Source organism: Cladophialophora psammophila, assembly GCF_000585535.1.
Source record: "Cladophialophora psammophila CBS 110553 chromosome Unknown aczJe-supercont1.4, whole genome shotgun sequence".
Lineage (NCBI taxonomy): Eukaryota > Fungi > Ascomycota > Eurotiomycetes > Chaetothyriales > Herpotrichiellaceae > Cladophialophora > Cladophialophora psammophila.
The window spans coordinates 1599188-1619977 of NW_006912925.1; the positions used below are offsets into that span (position 1 = coordinate 1599188).

Sequence of the window (20790 nt, forward strand, 5' to 3'; positions counted from 1 at the left end):
AGACAACAGCCGGAGGCTCTTGTAATCCTCCTGTATGGCTAGTGTGAGTCGACGTTCAGCCGCACAGTCAGATACACATGCACTGCACATGCCACTGGCGCATGCACATCTCTCGACGCGTCTGTAGTTAGGAGAATATTCTCCACAGGCCGAATGATTCATTCATTCTTTCATTTCTTCTCCAGCGAAGGAAGCAAGGAAAGTCGTCGGATCCGCAGCCGTGATCATGATCATGATCATGATCGTCCATCGCGCTTTTTATTCCCCGGGACCGTCCGAGGGTCTCAGCGGCCTGGGCCGGTGGACCTGGATGATCTCGGGACTGCGCACGGTCGGCATCTCGTGGCTCTGCATGCGACTTGGGTCAGCCGGCGGCGGGTAGAACGGCATCGGCATTGGCATTGGCACCGCTCCCTGCGCCGCCGGATAGGCATACGGCTGCTGGTGCTGCTGACCGGGGGCCACCACCACGGGGTAATAGTGCGTCGTCGGCTGGCCGCCAGGCCCGCTCGCGTAGTAGTAGCTCGGATACTCCGGGTACTGCGACGCGGGCGGAGGAGGCGTGCTATATTGCGATGAGTGCTGCTGGTCGCTCGGCGAGCCGACTCTGCTGGTCGAGCTGGGCGAGGCGATGGTCGTCGAGTGCTTCTCATAGATCACGTCTTGGGCTTGCGGCAAGGTCGGAGGGAAAGGCTGCGCTGTGCCTGGGACGGGCGTTGCTCCCGCTGCTTGGTTAGGTTGGCTGTTTTTCTTCGCCTTCTTGTGCCTTCTCACGCAGAGGCACGCGATCACGATCGCGAGCAACAACGCCACAGCGCCTCCAACGGCGCCGCCGACAATCGCTCCAATATTGGTCTTCTTGCTTGGAGAGGGGGGAGACGGTTTGGGGGAGGGAGGTGTCGCCGTCGCTGTGGGGAGGGCCCGCGTCGGTGTCCGTGAGGTGAAGACAGCCTTCTCCCCGAAATAGACCGAGAGTCTATCGTCGTCCCATCCATTCGTCGGAGCCTTCTGAATGGCTCCGCCTTCAGGTCTGCCACGAAACATCGTCAGCTTGGATCGGTGTGTCATCACCGAAGGGTCCATGGCCACGGAAGGGGGAGCCTTACGTGCCACCCGCCACTTGCAGGATCGCTGGAGGGACAAAGTACTCTGTGAGATTCGGTAGATAGGCATACCATTTGGCGTCCGTGCTGTCATATTGGCCCAGGTTCAGGTTATGCTGGCCCTGGCTTGCCGGCACGTCGCAATCCGTGGTATTCGTAAAGTTGCCTCCCATGACTATCATTTGCCCTCTGTCGATCACGTTACAGGTAAGCAGCCCATGTGGCGAGCCAGGGCCTGGGTTATCTGGATACCATTTGATCCATTCGAAAGTAGGCATGGTCAGAATGTAGACATCGTCGAAACCCTGGGGGATCTTTCAGAAACAGGATCCCCAAGCACCGTATATAATGCTTACGGTTGCGTTTTCTCCAAACCCGAATCCGCCATAGAGATAACTGGGACTCAGGTTAGGAACCCTCGTTTGATACCGATGCGATGACTTACATATTATAGGAAGACTGGTCATTCACCCACGTTACACCGCCGCAGAATTTTCGACGCATTTCCGGAATGGTCCCTGTGGCTGTCTGGGTGTACCATTTGGCTGTTTAAGAAGAAATGAGCCTCAGAGCTAGTGTTTCTGTTTTGGCGTGCGGAGTTACTTGCCGTCCGAAATGTCGTAGATAATTATGGTGTCCATGGGCGCCTATAACATCGTCAGCATTGTTGTATCTCCAACACGTTTTGTGCGGCGGTGTAGAAGAGTCTCACATACCGCGACTTCGGTTTCATTGCCATAGGGGAAGCTAACTCCACCGAAATATAGAAGCAAACCTCTGATAGATGCTGGAATGTACACCATGATTCCCTCGGCCCTGCCGATATTATCATAACCACTATAATTGGTAAGGGTATTTTGATCCATGTCGTAGACGATCAGGTTGCTCGTTGCCCATTGCGGTCCTGTCCATAAAGGATTGGTCAGGTTGTTGAGGTAGCCACCGTAGTAGAAGCCCATTCCGATCTCACTGCTGGCCACACCAGCGCCGTAAGACACCCGCTGGATCGGCGACGTAGATCCAAGGGTCGGGGACGACAGATTCCACTGGTTCAAGATCACGTCGTAACCCCAGAGTTGAAATGTGGACGGTGCGGCTTGGAATTCGCCTCCGTACAACCAGAAGACTTTGTTAACCTCGTCTTGCCACAATGTGCCTCCGGCAACATCCGGGATCGAGGAGTTCTTTGTTAGATTCGCATATTCTGGGGGCATGTCTTGGTATGAGTGGTCTAGATCACAATATAGAAGGCCTTCATCTGCACCATCGTCAGCCTAGAACCGTTTGCGATTGTGAGACTTCAGCAGTACTCATTGTGGGTATGGGATTCTGTGAAATGGGATTCGCGTATAGCCAGCCACCATCAATGTAAAGTTTTCGATCAATCACCGCAGTCTGGTGGCCATACCTCCTGCAGAAGTTCCGGAGCGGGTCTGCAGGAGGCTGAGCCACTGTCTGCACCGTCAACAGAGCAAGGAGCAGAGGGAGTGAAGAGGCCAGTATCGCCATTGTGAGAAGTATAGTCTAACACGCAAAACCCAAGGTGCTCATTGACCGCGATATCGTCGTGACTGTGGAGGGCTGTAAAGCAAGAAGTTGAAGCAGGATATGCCGCTCGAGGGGTAAGGGTCTTTGGGTGCTCGAGCACACTCGCTCTCGCGCTGGTTCCAGGGCCAAATCCTTTCCTACCCTGTCCAGACCAATTCTATACGAGATTGGCGCGATATGGCGAGGCTGGCGTTAGTAGATTTTTGGCGGCAACATGCAGCTTCATGCTCGAGGACAGGTGGGGTGACTTCCAGCCATGAACCGGACTTGAACAAGGACAGAGTAAGAGTCCATAGGATGCAAAGCGGTGAAAAGTCGAACACCCCTGGTTACACAAGCCACTGGTCGTGTTTCCCTTGCCCCGGCTCAGCCAGGTCTCTCCTCAGCCTGGTCGCTGTCAAACATTGGATGTCCATGCCCTCTCGTCCTATCTGTGCTCCCGACACGGACAGGGGCCTGTACAACATTGACGCTGCATAGATAGTCACGTATTCCAATAGAACAGAGCTTTCGCTCGAGGGAGACGCTGGGTGGTGGGTGAGAATTGCTGCTGAAGCTTGCCAGGACATCCCTGAGCCAGGCTGTCTGCCTGGTATTGGACCCAACTCAGGGCCGCACTTCAGCCCATCTCTCGGTAGCTTTGATAGTTGGACGCAGTGCATGGAAGGCTTGCTCTCTCCTTGGCCAATGCATGAAGCTAAGGGGGCGCGGAGTCTGTCCCCCTACGTACGCCTGCTGCTAGGAAATACTAAGCGGACGAGGATTGCGAAATTGCGCCGTCATGGCGCGCCTCAAGGTCTTGGCACAAGCCGTGGGGTCACGTGCTACAGGGGTCCAGCCTTACCAACTCCCTGAGTATTCGGTAATCAGAGCGGAAATATTCGTGCAGTAGTAATGGCCCCTGTTGGGTCCTCATCTACTGTATCGAGGAGCCGAAGACGAGAAGCTTGAGATAAGAATTTAAGTCTCTAGGTAATGCTTACGAGAGACGCCCACAAACTGCTCTCACAGAACCCTCGAACGCAGCCCCTGGCACGATATCCTGTGTGACGCCCAGCATTTATTCTAGACAAATACACGATACATTGCTTCCACCCGCCTAGCCTCTGTGGTATTACATTACCGACCACTAGCAAATATTGCTCAAACTGTCATGTCCGCCTGCCTGGAATTCTTAGCCCTCGTATGCAGTTCAGCCTTGGGCCAGTTCGAGTTGGTTGGTGCCTTGAACGAGCGACTGGGGGTGTGGGGGGGGGGGGTTGGTAGTTATCGAAATCCTCAAACCAATCGCGATCCGATCTGCGAAGCTTCGCTTCTTGGGGTTCTCGAAAAAGTCGCCAGTTTCTCGTCTAATATGTCGAATATTCGGGAGTTCTAGTTCCTTTTGAAAGCTTTTTTCGCCTCAACGGCTGGACCCTTGTATCCAAATTCTATGCCGAGTTTAGGGCCTTTTCGTATCCGGGGTTTTCAGCTGAGTGGGAACAAGGCCACTTGATGTTGTGCTCTTTTTCGCTTGACTGTGATCATAAGATGCGGTGACCAGCACTTTTCAGCTAGTACGTCAATTACAGCCCTGTTTTGCTGTGCCAGACCATGCCACTTGTCTTCGAATGCGGCTTGAGCGAAGCGAGCCGCCGGGTTATCAGAGAGGGAACGACCAAGTCCCTCATAGAGGTTCGAAAGGAGACGTTTCGATACAAAAGAAAGGTTCCATTGCATAATTTCCATATTTCATATCCTGCCCACACTCCCACAAAGTCTCATCATAGCCTCATCATATACGTGTGCTCAAGCGTATACCTTTCCTTTGCTGAGCATATCCGCTTCCCTTGCTTCCGTTACAAGTCCGACATGTCCCACCTCGCCGTCTCGAGAAACGTCGGCAATCCTGACCTTGACGTCCCTGAGGAGCCTTGCCCTCTCCAGTCCGCCGAGCGTCGTGCCTCCGTCCGGCAGGTCTATATGCGGGTTGTCCCTCGTCAAACTGCTCACATAGCCAAAGATATCGGGCGCAATGGTGTTCTGATGTTTCCTCAAAACAAAGTTATCAGCAACTATCGTCCTTATACGGGAGGGTGTCAAAAGCCTTCGCATAAGTTGCCCTGATGTGCTATTTTAAATGACGTACCTTGCGCAGCCAGAACGCTGCAATTGCCGCTGCCAGCAGCACAGTTTGAGAGAGGAAGTCAACAGCAATCCAAGCTTTGTTCGTGGCGTACCTGGGGTTGTATTCGCCACCTCTCATATGTGTTATTGTGAAGCGAGGGTCGGTTGTGATGTCCTCTGGATCACTGTCTGGGAAGGTCGGGTCGTCTCCTTGAAGTTGAGAAGCGTAATAATATGTATTTAGGACTTGAGTAGCACCAACGCTGATTTGGAAAGTAATGGCACGGCTGAAATTGCCGAGGATTTCTGTCTTCGTAAGGGTTTCACCATAGTCGCCGGTGCCACTTAAAAAACAGTCATCGACAGCCTGCCAATCTAGTGCTTGTTTGGTGGTCACTTGATTGACAGAGAGAAGGGACTGAAAGAACCGAGCTGCAAAGATATCATCATCAAATGGTGTAGAATTTTGGGACGGGCTGTTATCCGCTTGTAAGCAGGTACTACGACTCGGATTTCGATATATCAAGGCACCCTTCTGGGGCTCATGATTAGGCCAAGAAGGAGAACGGGGTACCACTTACTGCGGCCTGCGCGAATCTCTGATTTTGCGGGCGCTGCAACTGAGACAGTCGCAGTGTACCTTGAGTTCAACATATCTCCGGGCAATGGCGCAAGAGCATTGCACGACCACGGATGAATTGTGGTGCGCAGAAATGGTGAAATTTCGACGACTAGTGTAATTGTTCGTTTCACGGATTACCGAAGAATCGCTCATGTTCATGGCGAGCAAAGTTGACTTGGTCGTGCCATTAGGAAATTGCGCTGCAGGCAGTAGGGTCAAACTGGAGCAATTGGCCTGTAAAAAGGACGTCTCAAAATTGTAGTCGCCAACGAATGTGGAAGACTCATAACTGTCCAGGTTCAACGAATAGTAGCCGGCAAAGGAAGTGTATTCGTTTGCCGAAGGCTTGGAAACGTCCTGCCAGCTCTTGATAGGGTCGTCCCTGAAACGCAGCAAGCAGATTCTGTCAGCCGATGTCGAGCTTCTAGGCGGCAAGGGATAGAGAGGGCTTCATGTCAACTTTATCAAATTGCCATAAGACCTACCGTGCTGAATATGAGCCAAAAGGCACAAGAGCCCCGCCAGTATAGTCGGATGAAGTTGGAGATTGAAATTGAGACAGAGACTCATACAGAGAGGTAACATAGACGCCGTATTGTAGGGTCATAGTATCAAAAAAAGATGAGGGATATTCTGTGTAGCTCACGTTCTGGAATGCTGATGGAGCTGAAGAATTGCGGTATGCAATGGTGAAGTTCGAATAAGGGCCACACGCTTGGTACGTATACTCATCCTTGCTAGCCTGGCTTCCAAGGTAGTAGAAAGACCACAAGATGACCAGGCCAACGCTGATGGAGTCGAACGCGCGTAAAACCAGAATAGAGCGCAAAGTGCTGATCAAGGACATGCTCGCCTGGTACTGCTCAAGTCTCACTACGTACTCTCCGTCCTGCGCCCTCCATAACGCGAATCGTTTCAGGAAAGTTGTAAATATTAAGACGAAGACGATTGTGAAGGCGGTTGCGAGCTGGTTGTTGAAACGAATGAGATAAGTGGTCAACATGCTAACTTCGTCTATAAAGTAGGCAGTGTTGTAGCTATCCTGCTTCTCGGCGTAAAGGCATAGGCCAATCTTGACCATGAGGGCGACGGGGATGAGACACAGGCAGACATCGTACATGTCCAGGGTGATTTCGTTGAACGGGTTGTTGGCTAATGGTTTCGGTTCGGATGGCCAGGCTGGGGGTATCATTCGCTGTCGCTTTGGTTTCGGTAACGACGCCTCGGAATGGTTGAGCTCTCTCATCTGCACAAAGCCAGTTTCTTTCACCGGCATGACGGCGATAGTGCGAGCTCGCTGTCTGCGAGTGTGTAAGAGAGACAAAAAGAGAGAGAGAGTCTGTTGGATAATTGATGATTGGCGAAGACGGAAGCGAAATCCAGCGAAATCCAACGCAACCCTCATGCAAAATTTCGAGAGGCCCGGTAAAAGAACAAGAATTAGATGACAACGGAGCAAGGGCAGCGAAAATACTTAATCTCTGCCCATAAGGCACGACCACTTGCGACCACACATCGCCGGCGATACCGGATAACATGGCGGTGATCGAGGCTGGCTGTATCGAAACATAAGCGCCTGCTTGATGTCCTTTTTTGGATGCTGAAATTGAAGCCACATCGTTATAGCGTGAGATGCATACCCGTGTGGAAAATGGGACTTCGAAGGAGATGCCTCAAGTACGATTGAATGCAGCTCCTGCGGACGCACTTTGCCTTTTAGAGTCCCATGGGGTCTCGCTAGTACTGCCACGCGCAAGCCACAACTTACTCAGTGGACATATTCTTCCCCTTTCTTTCTACCTTGTACCCAGTATCCAAAGCTTGAGTTGCCCTCAGCCATGTCTGTAGTCGTTGAGACAAGCTTTTCCTTCACGAGGGTGCGCTCTGGATTATATCGATATGATCAAGGCTTCGCTTGGAAAGACAATAGACGTTGGCATGACCACGTGTTGTGCCACACCTTTAACTTCCCATTTGAAGAGAGCGACTCCTAGGGAGGTCGCTGCGACTTTTGAAAAGGATCCAGTTTTAGGTTGCCGATAGTTAGAGTTTCTGGATGGTAATAGAGTGATCCATCCACTGGAAGATGCGGGCTCGAAGTGGCGGTTGACATTGTGATTAGAATAAATGAAGCAGCGGGGTGGAGAGGCAGGGCGGGATGCTCAAGAAACTGAGAAACATCCCAGAACATCCAAGAACATCCAGGCTAGCACAAAAACCCCACCGTAGAAACTGCACATCGGGCACTAATGCTGCGTCACTCGTGAATTTCAAAAAGTTCCATACCAGAAAACATCTCGTGCGAGTGGTCGCTACATTTCTACACGTCGTTCAAGACAGCTGAGAAAGAGAATATGGCGGCCTTCGGTGGACAGACACCCACGATTATCGTGCTCAAAGAAGGTCAGCAAGCCCGTGTCGAGATAATGACGCTCTCCCCATTTGCTCCATACATTTACTCACACCACGCATTGTAACCAGGCACCGACACCTCTCAAGGCAAGCCCCAGGTAATCTCCAACATTAATGCCTGCCTAGCCGTGCAGAATACAATCAAAAGCACCCTTGGCCCTTACGGTGGCGACTTGCTCCTCGTCGATTCCAGCGGCAAACAGACAATCACGAACGATGGCGCCACAGTCATGCGCCTGCTCGACATAGTCCACCCAGCCGCAAGGATCTTGACCGACATAGCGCGGAGTCAAGATGCAGAAGTGGGCGATGGGACTACCTCGGTCGTTGTGTTGGCGGGAGAAATATTGAAGGAAGTGAAAGAGCTGGTCGAGCAAGGAGTATCTACGCAGACCATTGTCAAGGGGCTGAGGAGGGCGAGTGCCATGGCGATAAACAAGATCAAAGAGATTGCTGTGAGTGTAGACGATGGCGCAAATAAGAGGGAGACACTCCGAAAACTGGCGGCCACGGCAATGAGCAGTAAACTTATTCATCGCAATGCGGATTTCTTCACGAAGAGTAAGTTTTACCCATATCTCTGGCATTGCAAGGTGGCGATAAATCTGGATTCGCTGACGAAGAGGAAAATATGTAGTGGTCGTCGATGCCGTCCTAAGCCTCGACCAAGACGACCTGAACGAGAAACTCATCGGCATCAAGAAAATCACCGGTGGCGCCTTGGAAGACTCTCTCTTTGTCGACGGCGTTGCATTCAAAAAGACCTTCTCCTACGCGGGCTTCGAACAACAACCAAAATCTTTCAAGAACCCTAAAATCGTATGTCTGAACGTTGAGCTGGAGTTGAAGGCAGAGAAGGACAATGCAGAGGTACGAATCGATCAGGTGTCGGAATACCAGGCGATAGTGGATGCCGAGTGGCAGATCATCTATGACAAGATGGAGGCACTATACAAGACGGGTGCGAAGGTGGTATTGTCGAAGCTACCAATCGGAGATCTGGCGACCCAGTATTTTGCAGATAGGGATATCTTTTGCGCTGGGCGTGTTGCCTCTGACGATCTGGAGCGTGTGTGTCAGGCAACCGGGGCCGTCACACAGAGTACCTGCAGCGACATTTTACCGTCGCATTTGGGAACGTGTGGATTGTTCGAAGAGCGCCAAATTGGTGGTGAGCGGTATAACCTGTTCAGTCACTGTCCGGAGGCCAAAACATGCACGTTGGTTTTGAGAGGTGGAGCCGAGCAATTCATTGCCGAAGTCGAACGGTCGCTGCACGATGCCATCATGATTGTCAAGCGGGCCCTGAAGAACCATACCATCGTGGCCGGGGGCGGCGCCACCGAGATGGAGATTTCAGGGTACTTGCACAGATTTGCGGACAAGAATGTCCCCCACAAGCAGCAGGCTGTGGTAAAGGCTTTCGCAAAGGCTTTGGAGTGCATACCGCGACAGCTGTGCGACAACGCAGGTTTCGATGCCACCGACATCCTCAATCGACTGCGGGTGGAACACCGAAAAGGAAATACCTGGGCAGGGGTCGACTTTGACCACGAAGGAGTCCGGAATAACATGGATGCGTTTGTCTGGGAACCTGCCCTGGTCAAGTTCAATGCCGTTTCAGCAGCTGTGGAGGCAGCATGTCTGATTCTGAGTGTCGACGAGACAATCAAGAACGAGGAGAGTCAAGGTCCGCAGGCGCCGGCGAGAGGATTGCCACCTGGTGCAGCACAACGGGCATTGAGAGGTAGGGGGAGGGGGATGCCGAGAAGGTGAAGAGCTTAAGGTCTAGAGAGAGGTGCGCTTGGACGATGGGAGTCAACAGTTTCATCGTCTTCCCTTTAGCGGGCATTTAACGGTCCATGCGCGCGGGCCTGCAGCGCAAGCACATGAATACCTATGAGGAATGAAAAAGGAGTGAACGCATGATACCACCGAAGATTCGATTCGTCTCGACAATTGGGAACGATATACAGAGTACTGCCACCCACAAACGTTTTCCAGGAGATCCACCACGGGTTGATGGAATTTTTCAGTCAATAAGCTTCCTCCGTTGTTGGCGGTAGCGAATGTTGTACTTATCCAGCACGCTCAAAGTGGGCGCGGAAAAGACTGGAACACGCGGAAGGCTCCGACCGACCAGCACCGAGTATGTAATGCCTTCAGTGAAGGTATCTGTGCGAACGAAATCTCAGATACTTGTGGTGTGACTGATATGTTATGGTAAAGAGTAGGTAGTTGAGGAAGCCTCGCGAAGCATCCGCTGTGCGTCTTCAAGGGCAGAGATTTGGTGAGGGATGTCAGCCTCGTGAATACCTGGAAGTTGAGACCTCGAAACCAACATCCTCGAAATCATGATATGCAGCTCACCTCTCACAAGTCACTAGCCCACCCACCATGGCGCTGGGACCACTCGTGAGGCGCCGGGAAAATTATACTCGGCTTCTGTGCGGCGTACGCCACCTCAACTAAGCGACACATCAGGGGCCTCCTGTACTTTTGTCCATTGATCGTATCAGCAGGGTCTGCCCCTTGGTTCCACCTGGCTAATGGGGCGAAATCAATCTCAAAGACTTCCGTGCCTCGAAGAGCACTGTTGCTTGTCGGGCTGGATCACGAAAGAAAGGCAGCACTGCATCTCACGTGTTGGACTCGGTATACAGTTAGATCTTTTCACCAGCTACAGGCCAAACCTTGTTGACCGTGCATACGGAAGCGGTGGCTAAGCGTTCGTGATCTTCGCGGGGATGCCGATCCCATCGAGGCCATGGGCTCATCTTCTGTGTCGTTAGAGTTGGCAAAGCCCGACCAAGAACCCGCGTAGCATGGCATTGGGTAGAGGTGGAAATGGACACCGCCTCATTGGGTGGTGCTTTGAACCGGATGCATCCAAGTGAGCGGGGGTATGATCGGTGAGGGCTGCAGCTTCCCAATCCAGCCGAGCTGCACCTGTTTCGTGTTTGTTTCCGGGAGTGTAGACAAGAGCCAAGATCTCGATTTGGCGGTAGTTCGTGCTGCAGATGCTAAAGCTCTGTGATTGATGGGAGTTGCATAAAAGCTGACCTCAACCCCCTCAGCCCTGGAGGTGTATAGCCAATGAAGCAAAAGGCTGTGGCTGATCAGTGTTCGTGGCGGGCTGATCTCAAATGCACGAAAGGAGCATTTTAGCAGTAACCGACCATGGCAGTCCTAAAGCGTTTGCTGATGGTGCATGTAGAGATGAGCTGGACTGCGGATAGGCCTCGCGAGGATGAAGATGTACGCCACGTGGACAACTGGTCACCGATGAGCCGGAGATGCTGGCGAAGCCATGATTGACATGACATGTGGAGAGGTCTCTTGATGGACAGACGAGGATGGGGTGAAGGGTGACCTCTCCGTAGTGCAATGACCGAAATGTATCTCAGCTCCATTCGCCCAAGGAAGATTTTGTTCCTAGACGCCGCGTACCGCCAGTCTCCCCACGGACACGTCCATATTGATTTGATGTTATTGCCAGCTGCAAGGGGCCAGGGATAGCTCTCGGCGGGTACAGGCCGTTTCAGGAATCATCATGTTTGTGTGGACAAACGCCTTCTCGATCGGGTGGCTGGTTCTAGATAGAGGCTTGGTGGGAAAGGAGGACGGCAAGGGCTGGACTCGTCGAAAACAAACCCTGGTACCCAGTACCGAGTCAAAGACTGGGCGATGGCCAAATCCCCGCTAACCGAGGCCACAAAGATGGCCAGCGAGCTGGGTCCAAAGAGCCAAAGAGTGAAAGGGACCAAGGGACCAAAAGGGACCTAAGCCGTAACATGCGTCAGCTAGTTGACACATTTCCGGGCGGGTGTGTTTTTGTGGTGGTTGTGAGGTGGTTGTGAGGTGGTTGTGAGGTGGTTGTGATGATGGAGGACAATGAACGGGTTGATGAAGGAGTCAGTACATAGCAGCGCAGGTGCGCAGCTTCATCGAAGCTTGGAGCTCATCAACCACAACTGCCCACCGTTGCCACCACTGCCACCTTCGTCAACCCATCCATCGCCACCATTATCCACCTGATTTGCATCAACAATCAACATCTTGTACTGTACTCCGTTCTCCGTTCTCCGTAATCTCTTGGGCCAACCCTGGTGACCTCCTCGCGTGTTTGACTCGGCTAATACGAACACACGTCAACCCCTCGACTCCACCTTTTCGATAAACTAATAACAAGTCCCTGACCACCGGGGCGCGGCGAGGCGGCCCAATTCGATCTTCAGAACTTCAAATTCGTCTTACAAACCGCCTCCCAAGCACCTTCTCGGTCATCCACTGTATCCTTCCACCTTCAAAGAAGCCTCCCAAGTCACAAACCGACCCTTCCTCGACAACTCGGCATTCTCGTTGTCTCGCCTATCGAGCTCGTTGGCAGCCATGTCTTTCTATCCAGGCTCTGGCGGCTACGGTGCGCAACAACACGGTGGTTATGGTTACCCTCCTCAGTCACACTCACCACAGCCATATCCTGCCCAGGGCTATCCTCAAGGCTATCCTCCTCAGTCACATTCTCCTCAGCCATATCCTGCTCAAGGTTACGGAGCTCCTGGTGGTTACGGTCAACCCCCGCCACAGGTGGCCCCTTACGGCTACAACAATCCTCCTCCACCACAGCAAGGCGGATATGGCGGGTATGGATCTCCTCCTCCTCAGCCAGACGGCTATCCAGGTATGTTTGCTTCATGTCCGAAGGTGAAGCCACATCGCTTACCTTGTGCAGGTCCTCGACCGGGCATGCCTTCTTATGCCAACAACTCTTACTCGCAAGGCAACCACCAAGCCCCTCCTCCACCTCCTACGGCACCGCAACAGTTTGGTCACGGAGCCCCTCCTGGCTATAGCTTCCAGTACTCCAACTGCACCGGAAAACGCAAGGCGCTGCTGATAGGCATCAATTACTTTGGTCAGAGAGGCCAACTCCGAGGATGCATCAACGATGTCAAGAACATGTCCACCTATTTGAATCAGAACTTTGGCTATGCCAGAGAAGACATGGTCATCTTAACTGATGATCAGCAGAACCCAATGTCACAGCCTACCAAAGCCAACATACTCCGAGCCATGCACTGGTTGGTGAAGGACGCTCGGCCCAACGACTCGTTGTTTTTTCACTACAGCGGCCATGGCGGCCAGACACCCGACCTGGACGGAGATGAAGAGGACGGCTATGACGAGGTGATCTATCCCGTGGATTTCCGGACGGCAGGTCATATCGTCGACGACGAAATGCATCGTATCATGGTCAAACCCTTACAGCCCGGTGTCCGACTCACCGCCATTTTTGACTCGTGTCATTCCGGGTCCGCCCTCGATCTTCCATATATCTATTCGACCCAAGGAGTCCTCAAAGAACCCAACCTGGCCAAGGAAGCAGGTCAAGGCCTTTTGTCGATTGTTTCATCATATGCTCGTGGTGATTTGAGCGGGATGGCCTCGTCGGCGATGGGGTTATTCAAGAGGGCTGCCAATGGAAATGCCACGTACGAACGAAACAAGCAGACCAAGACCAGCCCTGCCGACGTGATCATGTGGTCTGGCAGCAAAGACGAACAGACCAGCCAGGATGCCAACATTGGAGGCGAAGCCACGGGAGCCATGAGTTGGGCTTTTGTGACGGCGCTGAAGAAGAATCCGCACCAGAGCTATGTGCAACTGTTAAACAGCATCCGAGACGAACTGGCTACAAAATATACGCAGAAGCCCCAGCTGAGTTGTTCACACCCACTGAGTAAGTCTCCGTTAACCAGCGCTCCGTTGTGCAATTGACTGACACTGGAACCTTTGCAGACACCGACCTACTCTATGTGATGTAAACGGATGATATTGATACCCAGGGGGAGTCATGGGAGCCCTTGTTCATTTTCTCACCTGGTTGGCGGCCAAAGCGCAAAATGGCGCTCTTCTTGTATAGCATGACATGGGTACATTGTTCGGATGAGGCTGCAAAGGTGCTCGGCATGAACCCCACCCGAGTTTTTGTCTGGGGCTGCAAATAATGCAGGGAATGAAAAGTTGTTATAGAACATCTGCCGTCACGACGGGGGCATACCCTGAGCCTTGATCTGATCGTATTCGCAAATCCTCAGAATCATGCGCAATAAATGCAGGGGACATCCTACATAGCCGTTCCAACCCGAATCCCCCAGACCGATCGGCATGAAAGTGACCAAGGGCTGTTGATGCCTGTGACCTGATAGTGAGTGGTGGGCGATAATGGGCATGGGAGCCCCCTAAGTTCGCCTCGATAGAGTCATCCAAGGCACCTCTCGGGCGTCATTGGCGTCCAGGGAGCCTTGGACTCTCCCGCACTTGCATTGGGCTAGCCTGTTTCTAGGCTTGGCCAGGCGTCACTCTGCCTGGGATGCCTTCTAGAACCCTACACGTGAGACCAACAACGCTTCCTCGCCACGATGATGCGGCGATGCGACGCAGGAGCCCTCTGAGACCACTCGTCCCGAACCTCAACATCCATTCATACTGCGTCCACTGTTTTCGCGCTGCCTCCGCTAGTTCTTGGTCTTCTTGGTATATACCCAGCGAGGAGATCTATATCTGCCGTTGTGCGTCCTTCAAGTTGGAATCCTTCTATTTCGCACGGGGCGTCACTCACCATGACACACCGTGATACCGCATCTCCACCGCCATGAAGCCCGATGTCCCTCCCTCCTACGAAAGCGCAGTCAGTCGCGAGGCATGGACGATTATCGCGCCTTGGATCTCCTCCAGCGACCTGTGCTCGGCGTGCCTGGTATCCCAAAAATGGTACGCCATCTTTGTGCCCTTCCTCTGGGGTGACCCTGCCTCCCACTTTGGCATTGAGAATGACGCCGTCTACGTCGCCCTCACCCGCTTCAAGCGAACCCTCCGCAAAGCCAGATTAAGTGTGAGAAGTCTCACTCATACTCTACATCTTCCCCCCGCTCTTAGCGAGATCTATGGCGGTCCAAATCCTGCCTGGTTGCGCGACGTTCTCGAATTCCTTCCCAACCTCCAGAGTCTCATTGTCACGAAGCTGCCGTTCTTTGATCACCATAGCCTCAACGCCCTGAGGAGTACAAGTGCCGGCAGGAGATTATCGACTGAAGAAGCAGAGATATTTCCCACATATGGATTGAAATTACTGCTAGCCTCGAGTGAGCCGAACACCACGTCTTCTGCACTGGCGAATGCGTTACCAAGGTTTCCGAGTCTGGTTTACCTTGACCTGTCCTACACCTCGCCCGCTCGAGATGCTGCGGTCCTGATAGCCCTATCATATCTGCCGGATCTTCAGGTACTGAAGCTGCGGGGTGTTGGTCTTAAAGATGGAGAGGCTGAAGTCCTAGCCAATGCAATTGGGATTCGAGTCCGTTTGCTGGATCTCCGGGACAACCTTTTGACCGACATGGCCGTCCGATCATTGATGCAAGCATGCTTTTTACCACCGGATGCTGTGCAGTCAAGGTATCTCAACGTGGAAGATTGGCCGGTAGGTATGGCCCCTGGCCCCGACTTCTTCAGCCTAGATACTCTTCGAAGTGAAGACCTCGATCACGAGTTGCTTAAGCAACTCACTAGGCCTCTGACCGGCAGACTGGCCTTTGAGGATATTCCTCATCGAGGTCTGACCCATCTCTACATTTCAGGCAATCGGCTATCCGTCGAAGGTCTATCAAGCCTCCTGAAGTCCGAACGCCTCCACATTCTCGACGGAGGTTCGGTCGACACGGTCAAGACTATCGCACGGACTCAATCACTTTCTTCCCCTACAGGCTATATTGATGAAGTCCGGTTCCCGGGCGCTGAGAAGCTCATCCCTGTGCTTGCCAGATCAGCGAGCAAGAATCTGACCTACCTTCGCATTGACCATACATTGGTCACTGCGAAGTTCGATCCCGGCCCGGCGGTCGTCAAACCCAAAGCATCGTCAGTCGAACTTGCGGGATCTGAGCCACTTTCTGCAGAGCTTCCCGCACGAGAGCGGCAAATAGCAGAGGCCCCGGCTCCTGCCCATTATGCGGTGGAGATACCAGTGCCCGATCAAATATTCGAACTGGATGCTACTCCCGCACCCCCGAGAGCGGAACTGATTGGTGATGTGATCTACTTTGCCCTCAGCCCTCCAATTGGAGAGAAACCCGAAGTAGCAAGCCCAGTCGTCGAAAACCACAGTCCGATCAGAGGCGAAGGACCATATGCCCCAGAGGTAGTCAATGGGGGCATTGACGATGCCGAGAAGGAAGATCCGGCCACCGTCACTGACTCGGAGGTTTCTGACGAGACAGGAACGCACAGCACAACGAGATCGATACTCTCTCCAGTGTCTCCCATGACGCCTCACCCCAATAACATGATTTTCCAGCCACTGGTGCCGCCACCTACTCCAAAAACTAAGCCTGCACCGACATCCGCTCCAACGAAATCGGAGACCCCGACCCCATCGCCCGCCCCAGCTCCCGTGCCACAACCGAACGCGTCCCTCTCAACTACTCCAGCTGCATTGCACCATCGCCAATCGCGGATAGAGGCTCTGCTAGCCAAGAGGCCCACGGGACTGTCTATGAAGATGACCGGCCCCGGTTCACCCATCCCAACCATCACGGTACAGAACCTAACTAGTCTCCATCCTGCTGTACTTCCCAACTTGAGAACATTGATCCTCACCGATGTGCCTACCACAGTGCCGAAATCCTCACCAGTGGTCCCTGCACTCAAGGCTTTCATCTCTGCTTGCGCTGATGAAGCTGCACTAGCTCGACTCCTCGCGAGGACGGACTATTCTCTCCCGCCGGGTCGAGCCCGACATATCGCCGAACTAGAACATGCACGATCGCTCTTCGCACTCCGCACAATCATCCTTGAGATGGAAGACCCGAGTAACCCGAATGCCGGCGAGCAGCGTAGGTGGCAGCATTCTCGCCAACGTATCAGCATGAGCAAATCCTCGACAGGGGACCGGGATAGCGAGAATCTCTGGTCTGCCGCAGAGAATGACTTCAGTTTCTTTGGAGAGGCAGGCGAAGAACAGGCAGAATGTGGTATCTACCAACATGATCCAGAGAAGTATTTCCCCACCGCGCACTTTGATGATAAGATCTTGCTGGGCCCTGAAGAGAATACACCAGAAAGTGGCTCGAGCAGTCCACATGGTAGCTTCCACGGGCACGGTACGTTGTCGCCATTTTCGATGAATTATGGCGGCTCCCATGGGACTCTGAGGAGCCCGAGGAACTTACCGTTGGGCCGGAATCGGAGGAGCTCGAATGAGTCTCAGCGAAATGGAACCGTGCGGAATTTCCTGGCTGAGATGCAAGGCGCACCGGTGTCGCCCATGCTCGTGAACACCAGGTTGCGCCCGCAATCAAGAGATTCGATGCTTCCCCCGACTTCCAATCCTGTCCAGCAGCAGGAGGAAGAACCGAAAGTTGATGTCGTCGCGGAAGTCGCTGCGTGGCGAAGAGAGCGAAAGAAGGCCTACGAAGGTGAATTAGCGCGGTACCGATTCAGTCGTGGAGGCGGCGGCCCTGGAAGATCAAATGGTCTAACCAACCAAAGCCATGGACTCTCATCGTCTGCACCGAGAGGGTATGGATATGGCTTCGACCATGGTGCTGGACCAGGCTCCCTCGCATATGCACATGCCCCTACGAATGGAAATGCATCAGCCAAACTAGGGAACCAAACACCCTCGGGTAACTCAACTCATGGTGAGGTTAATGACCTCGACATGAAGTTCATTGAAGGACATTGGAAGGGAGAGATCAAGGTGATCAGAAATGCGACACCCAAGGGCAGAACAGGCGTGGTGGACATGTATGGAAATTATTTTGAGAAGGGATATCTGTATCCATAACGATGACGGCGACGACGGCGACGACGACGACGACGAGAGACAGCAGCGTGGGAACATTCTCGTGCAATCGCTGACGCGTCACCTTGATTTACCACTTTTATTGATGGGCTATGACAATGAACTTTACGAGCGTGGGTGTTTCGGTGTCTACAGAGCGTCTATCTACAACACCATGTCTAATGTACGATATATATTTGTATATCACCAGCTACTATCTGATGCATCAGTCAGGTACCATCCATGCCTAAGGACTGAACAAAAAACTCGACGTCGAGGTTGGTCGCCGCGAATAGACTCGGACATACTGTGTCTATGGTAGGCACCTTCTTCGAAGAAATCGTCACACGGGGAAGACGGAAAACGCCCAGTCGCGTTCGAGTGCAGATTGCCGGTGGTAAGATTGATATACTTGTAAATTTCCAAAGGAGTGGATACGGACAGGCAAGACTCCCTTGCTCGCTCTGGCCGTCTCTCTTTCCATTCCCCTTCCCTCCCTTTCCCATCCTGATGCCGATGCCACGATCATGGTATGGTCTGTTAGACCTCCAACTCCAGCACTTCCGAACCAGGATCACGTCCCGATGTCTTCCAGTCAACCTACTACCTGCTTTTGCTCAGACCCGCCGAGACTCCTCGGTGGTGTTGACGAGACTCCACCCTTCCGCCCTCTACAAGCTAGCCAGTTCGCTGACGAAACAGCCCAGATTGATTCCATCGGGTAACAGGCAACACGCAAACAAACAAACGCACGCCATGCACATTCCCCCCTGGATCAGCAATTCTGAGACGAGATGGAGATCGTGCCGGTAGGGACGGGTGGACCGCAGCCGGCAGGGGAATGGATATCAAGGACGGGGCACGTTTGTTTTAATGCTGTCATGTGAAGTCAGCCAACGACCAAAGCAGACGGATCCCTTGTGCCATTTTGGTGGGGCAAAGAAAGGAGGCACTTTGACGGCTCAATCAAAATAACGCGACGCAGCGGTGCGTTGGGATCCATGGGGAAGAACGCAGCAACGAGACCAGAGACAAGCAAAGGGCACAGGTCAGGGGAATGGTTGTAACGTACGCCACAGCCCTTGCAGGAGCAAGATCCCGAGCAAGCTCCGCCAGAACAGCAGCTGCAGGTTGTGCAGGGTTCCATCTTCCGCTTTTCGCTGTGTGATATGTGCTGGGAGAGGAAAAAGGTTGAGTGATCTGTTCGGTAGATATTCTGAGACGTTTGATTTAACGGCCCAGAGGTCTGGAGGTCGCACGAGTGAATTCAGGGGTTATCCGAAGTCGGGGGACATGAAGACGGAGAGAGAGAGAGGAGAGATTGACCAGCAGGCACAAGATATCGCACATTAATATAGCCCTGATGGGCCCTGCTTCAACAACCCCACCCGAAGCCATGGGCTCGCTTGGTTGGGATATGCACGGTTTCGTTCGGTTGCAAGTTCCATCGGCGGATGGCACAGTCATTGGCAGAGACTGACTTCAGGTTATGCCTTTGGTGCTTAGTTGTGTACTTGGTACAAGTACTGGTAGAGTAGCAAGGCAGCTGCCCACCACTTGAGATCCCATGTCTGGTGACTGCTTCGGCTAGTGAATCAGGTGCTGGCCTCCATGGCGAAGATAGGGCCAATGCAGTGTACCCTTTGAATTCTCGGCGACACCCGTTGCACAGCATCTTCACTTTTCTCATATATGCTCTGACTGGAGTTCATGTCTAGCCCTGCAATAAGAGACTGAGACTACGTATGCCGGATGAGCAGGGTGTTTCGTGCGACATGAGCCGAACCCAGGTGAGAGGACAGCTGACTTCGGTTCAGAACCTGCCCGCCATGGCGCTTGATCTCTCAGTCTGGCACAGGATACTCGTATCAGCAGAACTTCATGAAGGGGATGTGTCCACAGGACTTGGAGGCAGGCACGTTTGGCTCACAGGGAAACAGTAAGCGAACCTATCCAGGACATCAGAATGAAGCTCTCAGCAACCAGCAGAACTGGGCTGTAATGAATGTGCCATCCAAGAATCGGCCAAGACGCAAGCGTTGTTGTGAACTGAAGTCGAACGGCGGAGGCGACCGTCAACGTGAATACTCCATCCGTGAGCGAAGAACATGAATGGTGGCCTCAAAATCAAAACAGGACCAAGCAGGGCATTCCTCGCTTAGTCGAATGCAATGTATTTCATATCCCCCCACGCTCGCCTCGCTTGTGGCAGGTTTTGATATATCATCTTTCGATAACAGAATCACATGGCAAATGTGTGTTGGGTGCCGGGACGCCCCAGTAAGCAAAGAGCTGCATGCCACCACGGGATTGACGGGCGAATTGGAGGAAACACAGTCTGCGTCAGCCCCTAGAGCGCCGTCTTCTTTTTCCTGATTGAGAGAAATGAATGCCTTTCCTTTGAGGAGTCGGAGGCTGTAGCAATGAACCACAATGAGTGGCAAGCGGCCCTGTCTTGAATCTTTGATATCGACCACATCGTTCCCGACGCCAATCATCGGGGGCAAAGGTCCTGGAGAGGGTTGATTTCGATCTGCGTGCTAGGACGGCAGACCTCAAGGGAGATATGCTTTGGCGGTAAGGTCAGATAAGTCCACCCCTCAGCAAATCGTCCGCAACCAAAGACATTGATTCGACAGAGGGACGTAGCGAGACTCCAAGCTTTCTCCGCAAGCACCGCAAGTGCCTGGCAGTAAACAAGTTGTAAAGGACGGAGTACGAAGCTCGTTCCTTACCGCGTTACAACTTACAACTGGCTTGTACATAGCAGCATCGAGCCAACTAATCTCCTTCTGGAAGGCAAGGAAAGGCGTATTAATAGGGCCTGGGGACTGAAGATTTGAACATACAGCAAGACAGTCGACAACAACCATGATGAACGCCTACACAATGATCCGAGATGGTGGCAGAATCAAGCCATGTTCCCCCGAACACAGCTTGAGCTCTGTATTCTGACGCGAGGAAAAGTTGTAATCGGAGATGACCAACATGCGGGCAGTGCCAGAACAGTGCAAGGCATTGTCATGGCCCTCCAGAGAGACTCTGAGATTCATTGACGGCCTACCCAACACCCCTCTACCTGATGACTTTGACGAGAAAAAGACGCGCCGACGATCAATCGACCACCGGGTCCAACCTGGGCGGCGACAAGGCGG

General features: G+C 52.9%; 5 protein-coding genes across 5 annotated transcripts; 3 read left to right on the plus strand and 2 right to left on the minus strand.

Moving 5' to 3' along the window:
- Positions 1 to 258: 258 nt before the first annotated feature.
- A1O5_03499 (uncharacterized protein) lies at positions 259 to 2612 on the minus strand (the record flags this gene model as incomplete). The annotated part of the gene is made up of 6 exons (XM_007744110.1): positions 259 to 1030; positions 1107 to 1408; positions 1460 to 1499; positions 1549 to 1648; positions 1786 to 2361; positions 2414 to 2612. 6 exons carry the CDS (start codon positions 2610 to 2612, stop codon positions 259 to 261), a joined length of 1989 nt encoding a protein of 662 aa, XP_007742300.1.
- A 1827-nt stretch (positions 2613 to 4439) lies between these two features.
- A1O5_03500 (uncharacterized protein) lies at positions 4440 to 6655 on the minus strand (the record flags this gene model as incomplete). Its single annotated transcript, XM_007744111.1, has 4 exons — positions 4440 to 4673; positions 4780 to 5233; positions 5339 to 5761; positions 5865 to 6655. The coding sequence occupies 4 exons, from the start codon at positions 6653 to 6655 to the stop codon at positions 4440 to 4442; spliced, it is 1902 nt and encodes a 633-aa protein (XP_007742301.1).
- A 1078-nt stretch (positions 6656 to 7733) lies between these two features.
- On the plus strand, positions 7734 to 9567 carry A1O5_03501 (T-complex protein 1 subunit eta; the record flags this gene model as incomplete). Its single annotated transcript, XM_007744112.1, has 3 exons — positions 7734 to 7782; positions 7861 to 8352; positions 8429 to 9567. The coding sequence occupies 3 exons, from the start codon at positions 7734 to 7736 to the stop codon at positions 9565 to 9567; spliced, it is 1680 nt and encodes a 559-aa protein (XP_007742302.1).
- Positions 9568 to 12183: 2616 nt separating this feature from the next.
- Positions 12184 to 13619, plus strand: A1O5_03502 (metacaspase-1A; the record flags this gene model as incomplete). The annotated part of the gene is made up of 2 exons (XM_007744113.1): positions 12184 to 13534; positions 13594 to 13619. The coding sequence occupies 2 exons, from the start codon at positions 12184 to 12186 to the stop codon at positions 13617 to 13619; spliced, it is 1377 nt and encodes a 458-aa protein (XP_007742303.1).
- An 830-nt stretch (positions 13620 to 14449) lies between these two features.
- A1O5_03503 (uncharacterized protein) lies at positions 14450 to 17638 on the plus strand (the record flags this gene model as incomplete). The annotated part of the gene is made up of 1 exon (XM_007744114.1): positions 14450 to 17638. The coding sequence occupies one exon, from the start codon at positions 14450 to 14452 to the stop codon at positions 17636 to 17638; it is 3189 nt and encodes a 1062-aa protein (XP_007742304.1).
- Between the last annotated feature and the right edge of the window lie 3152 nt (positions 17639 to 20790).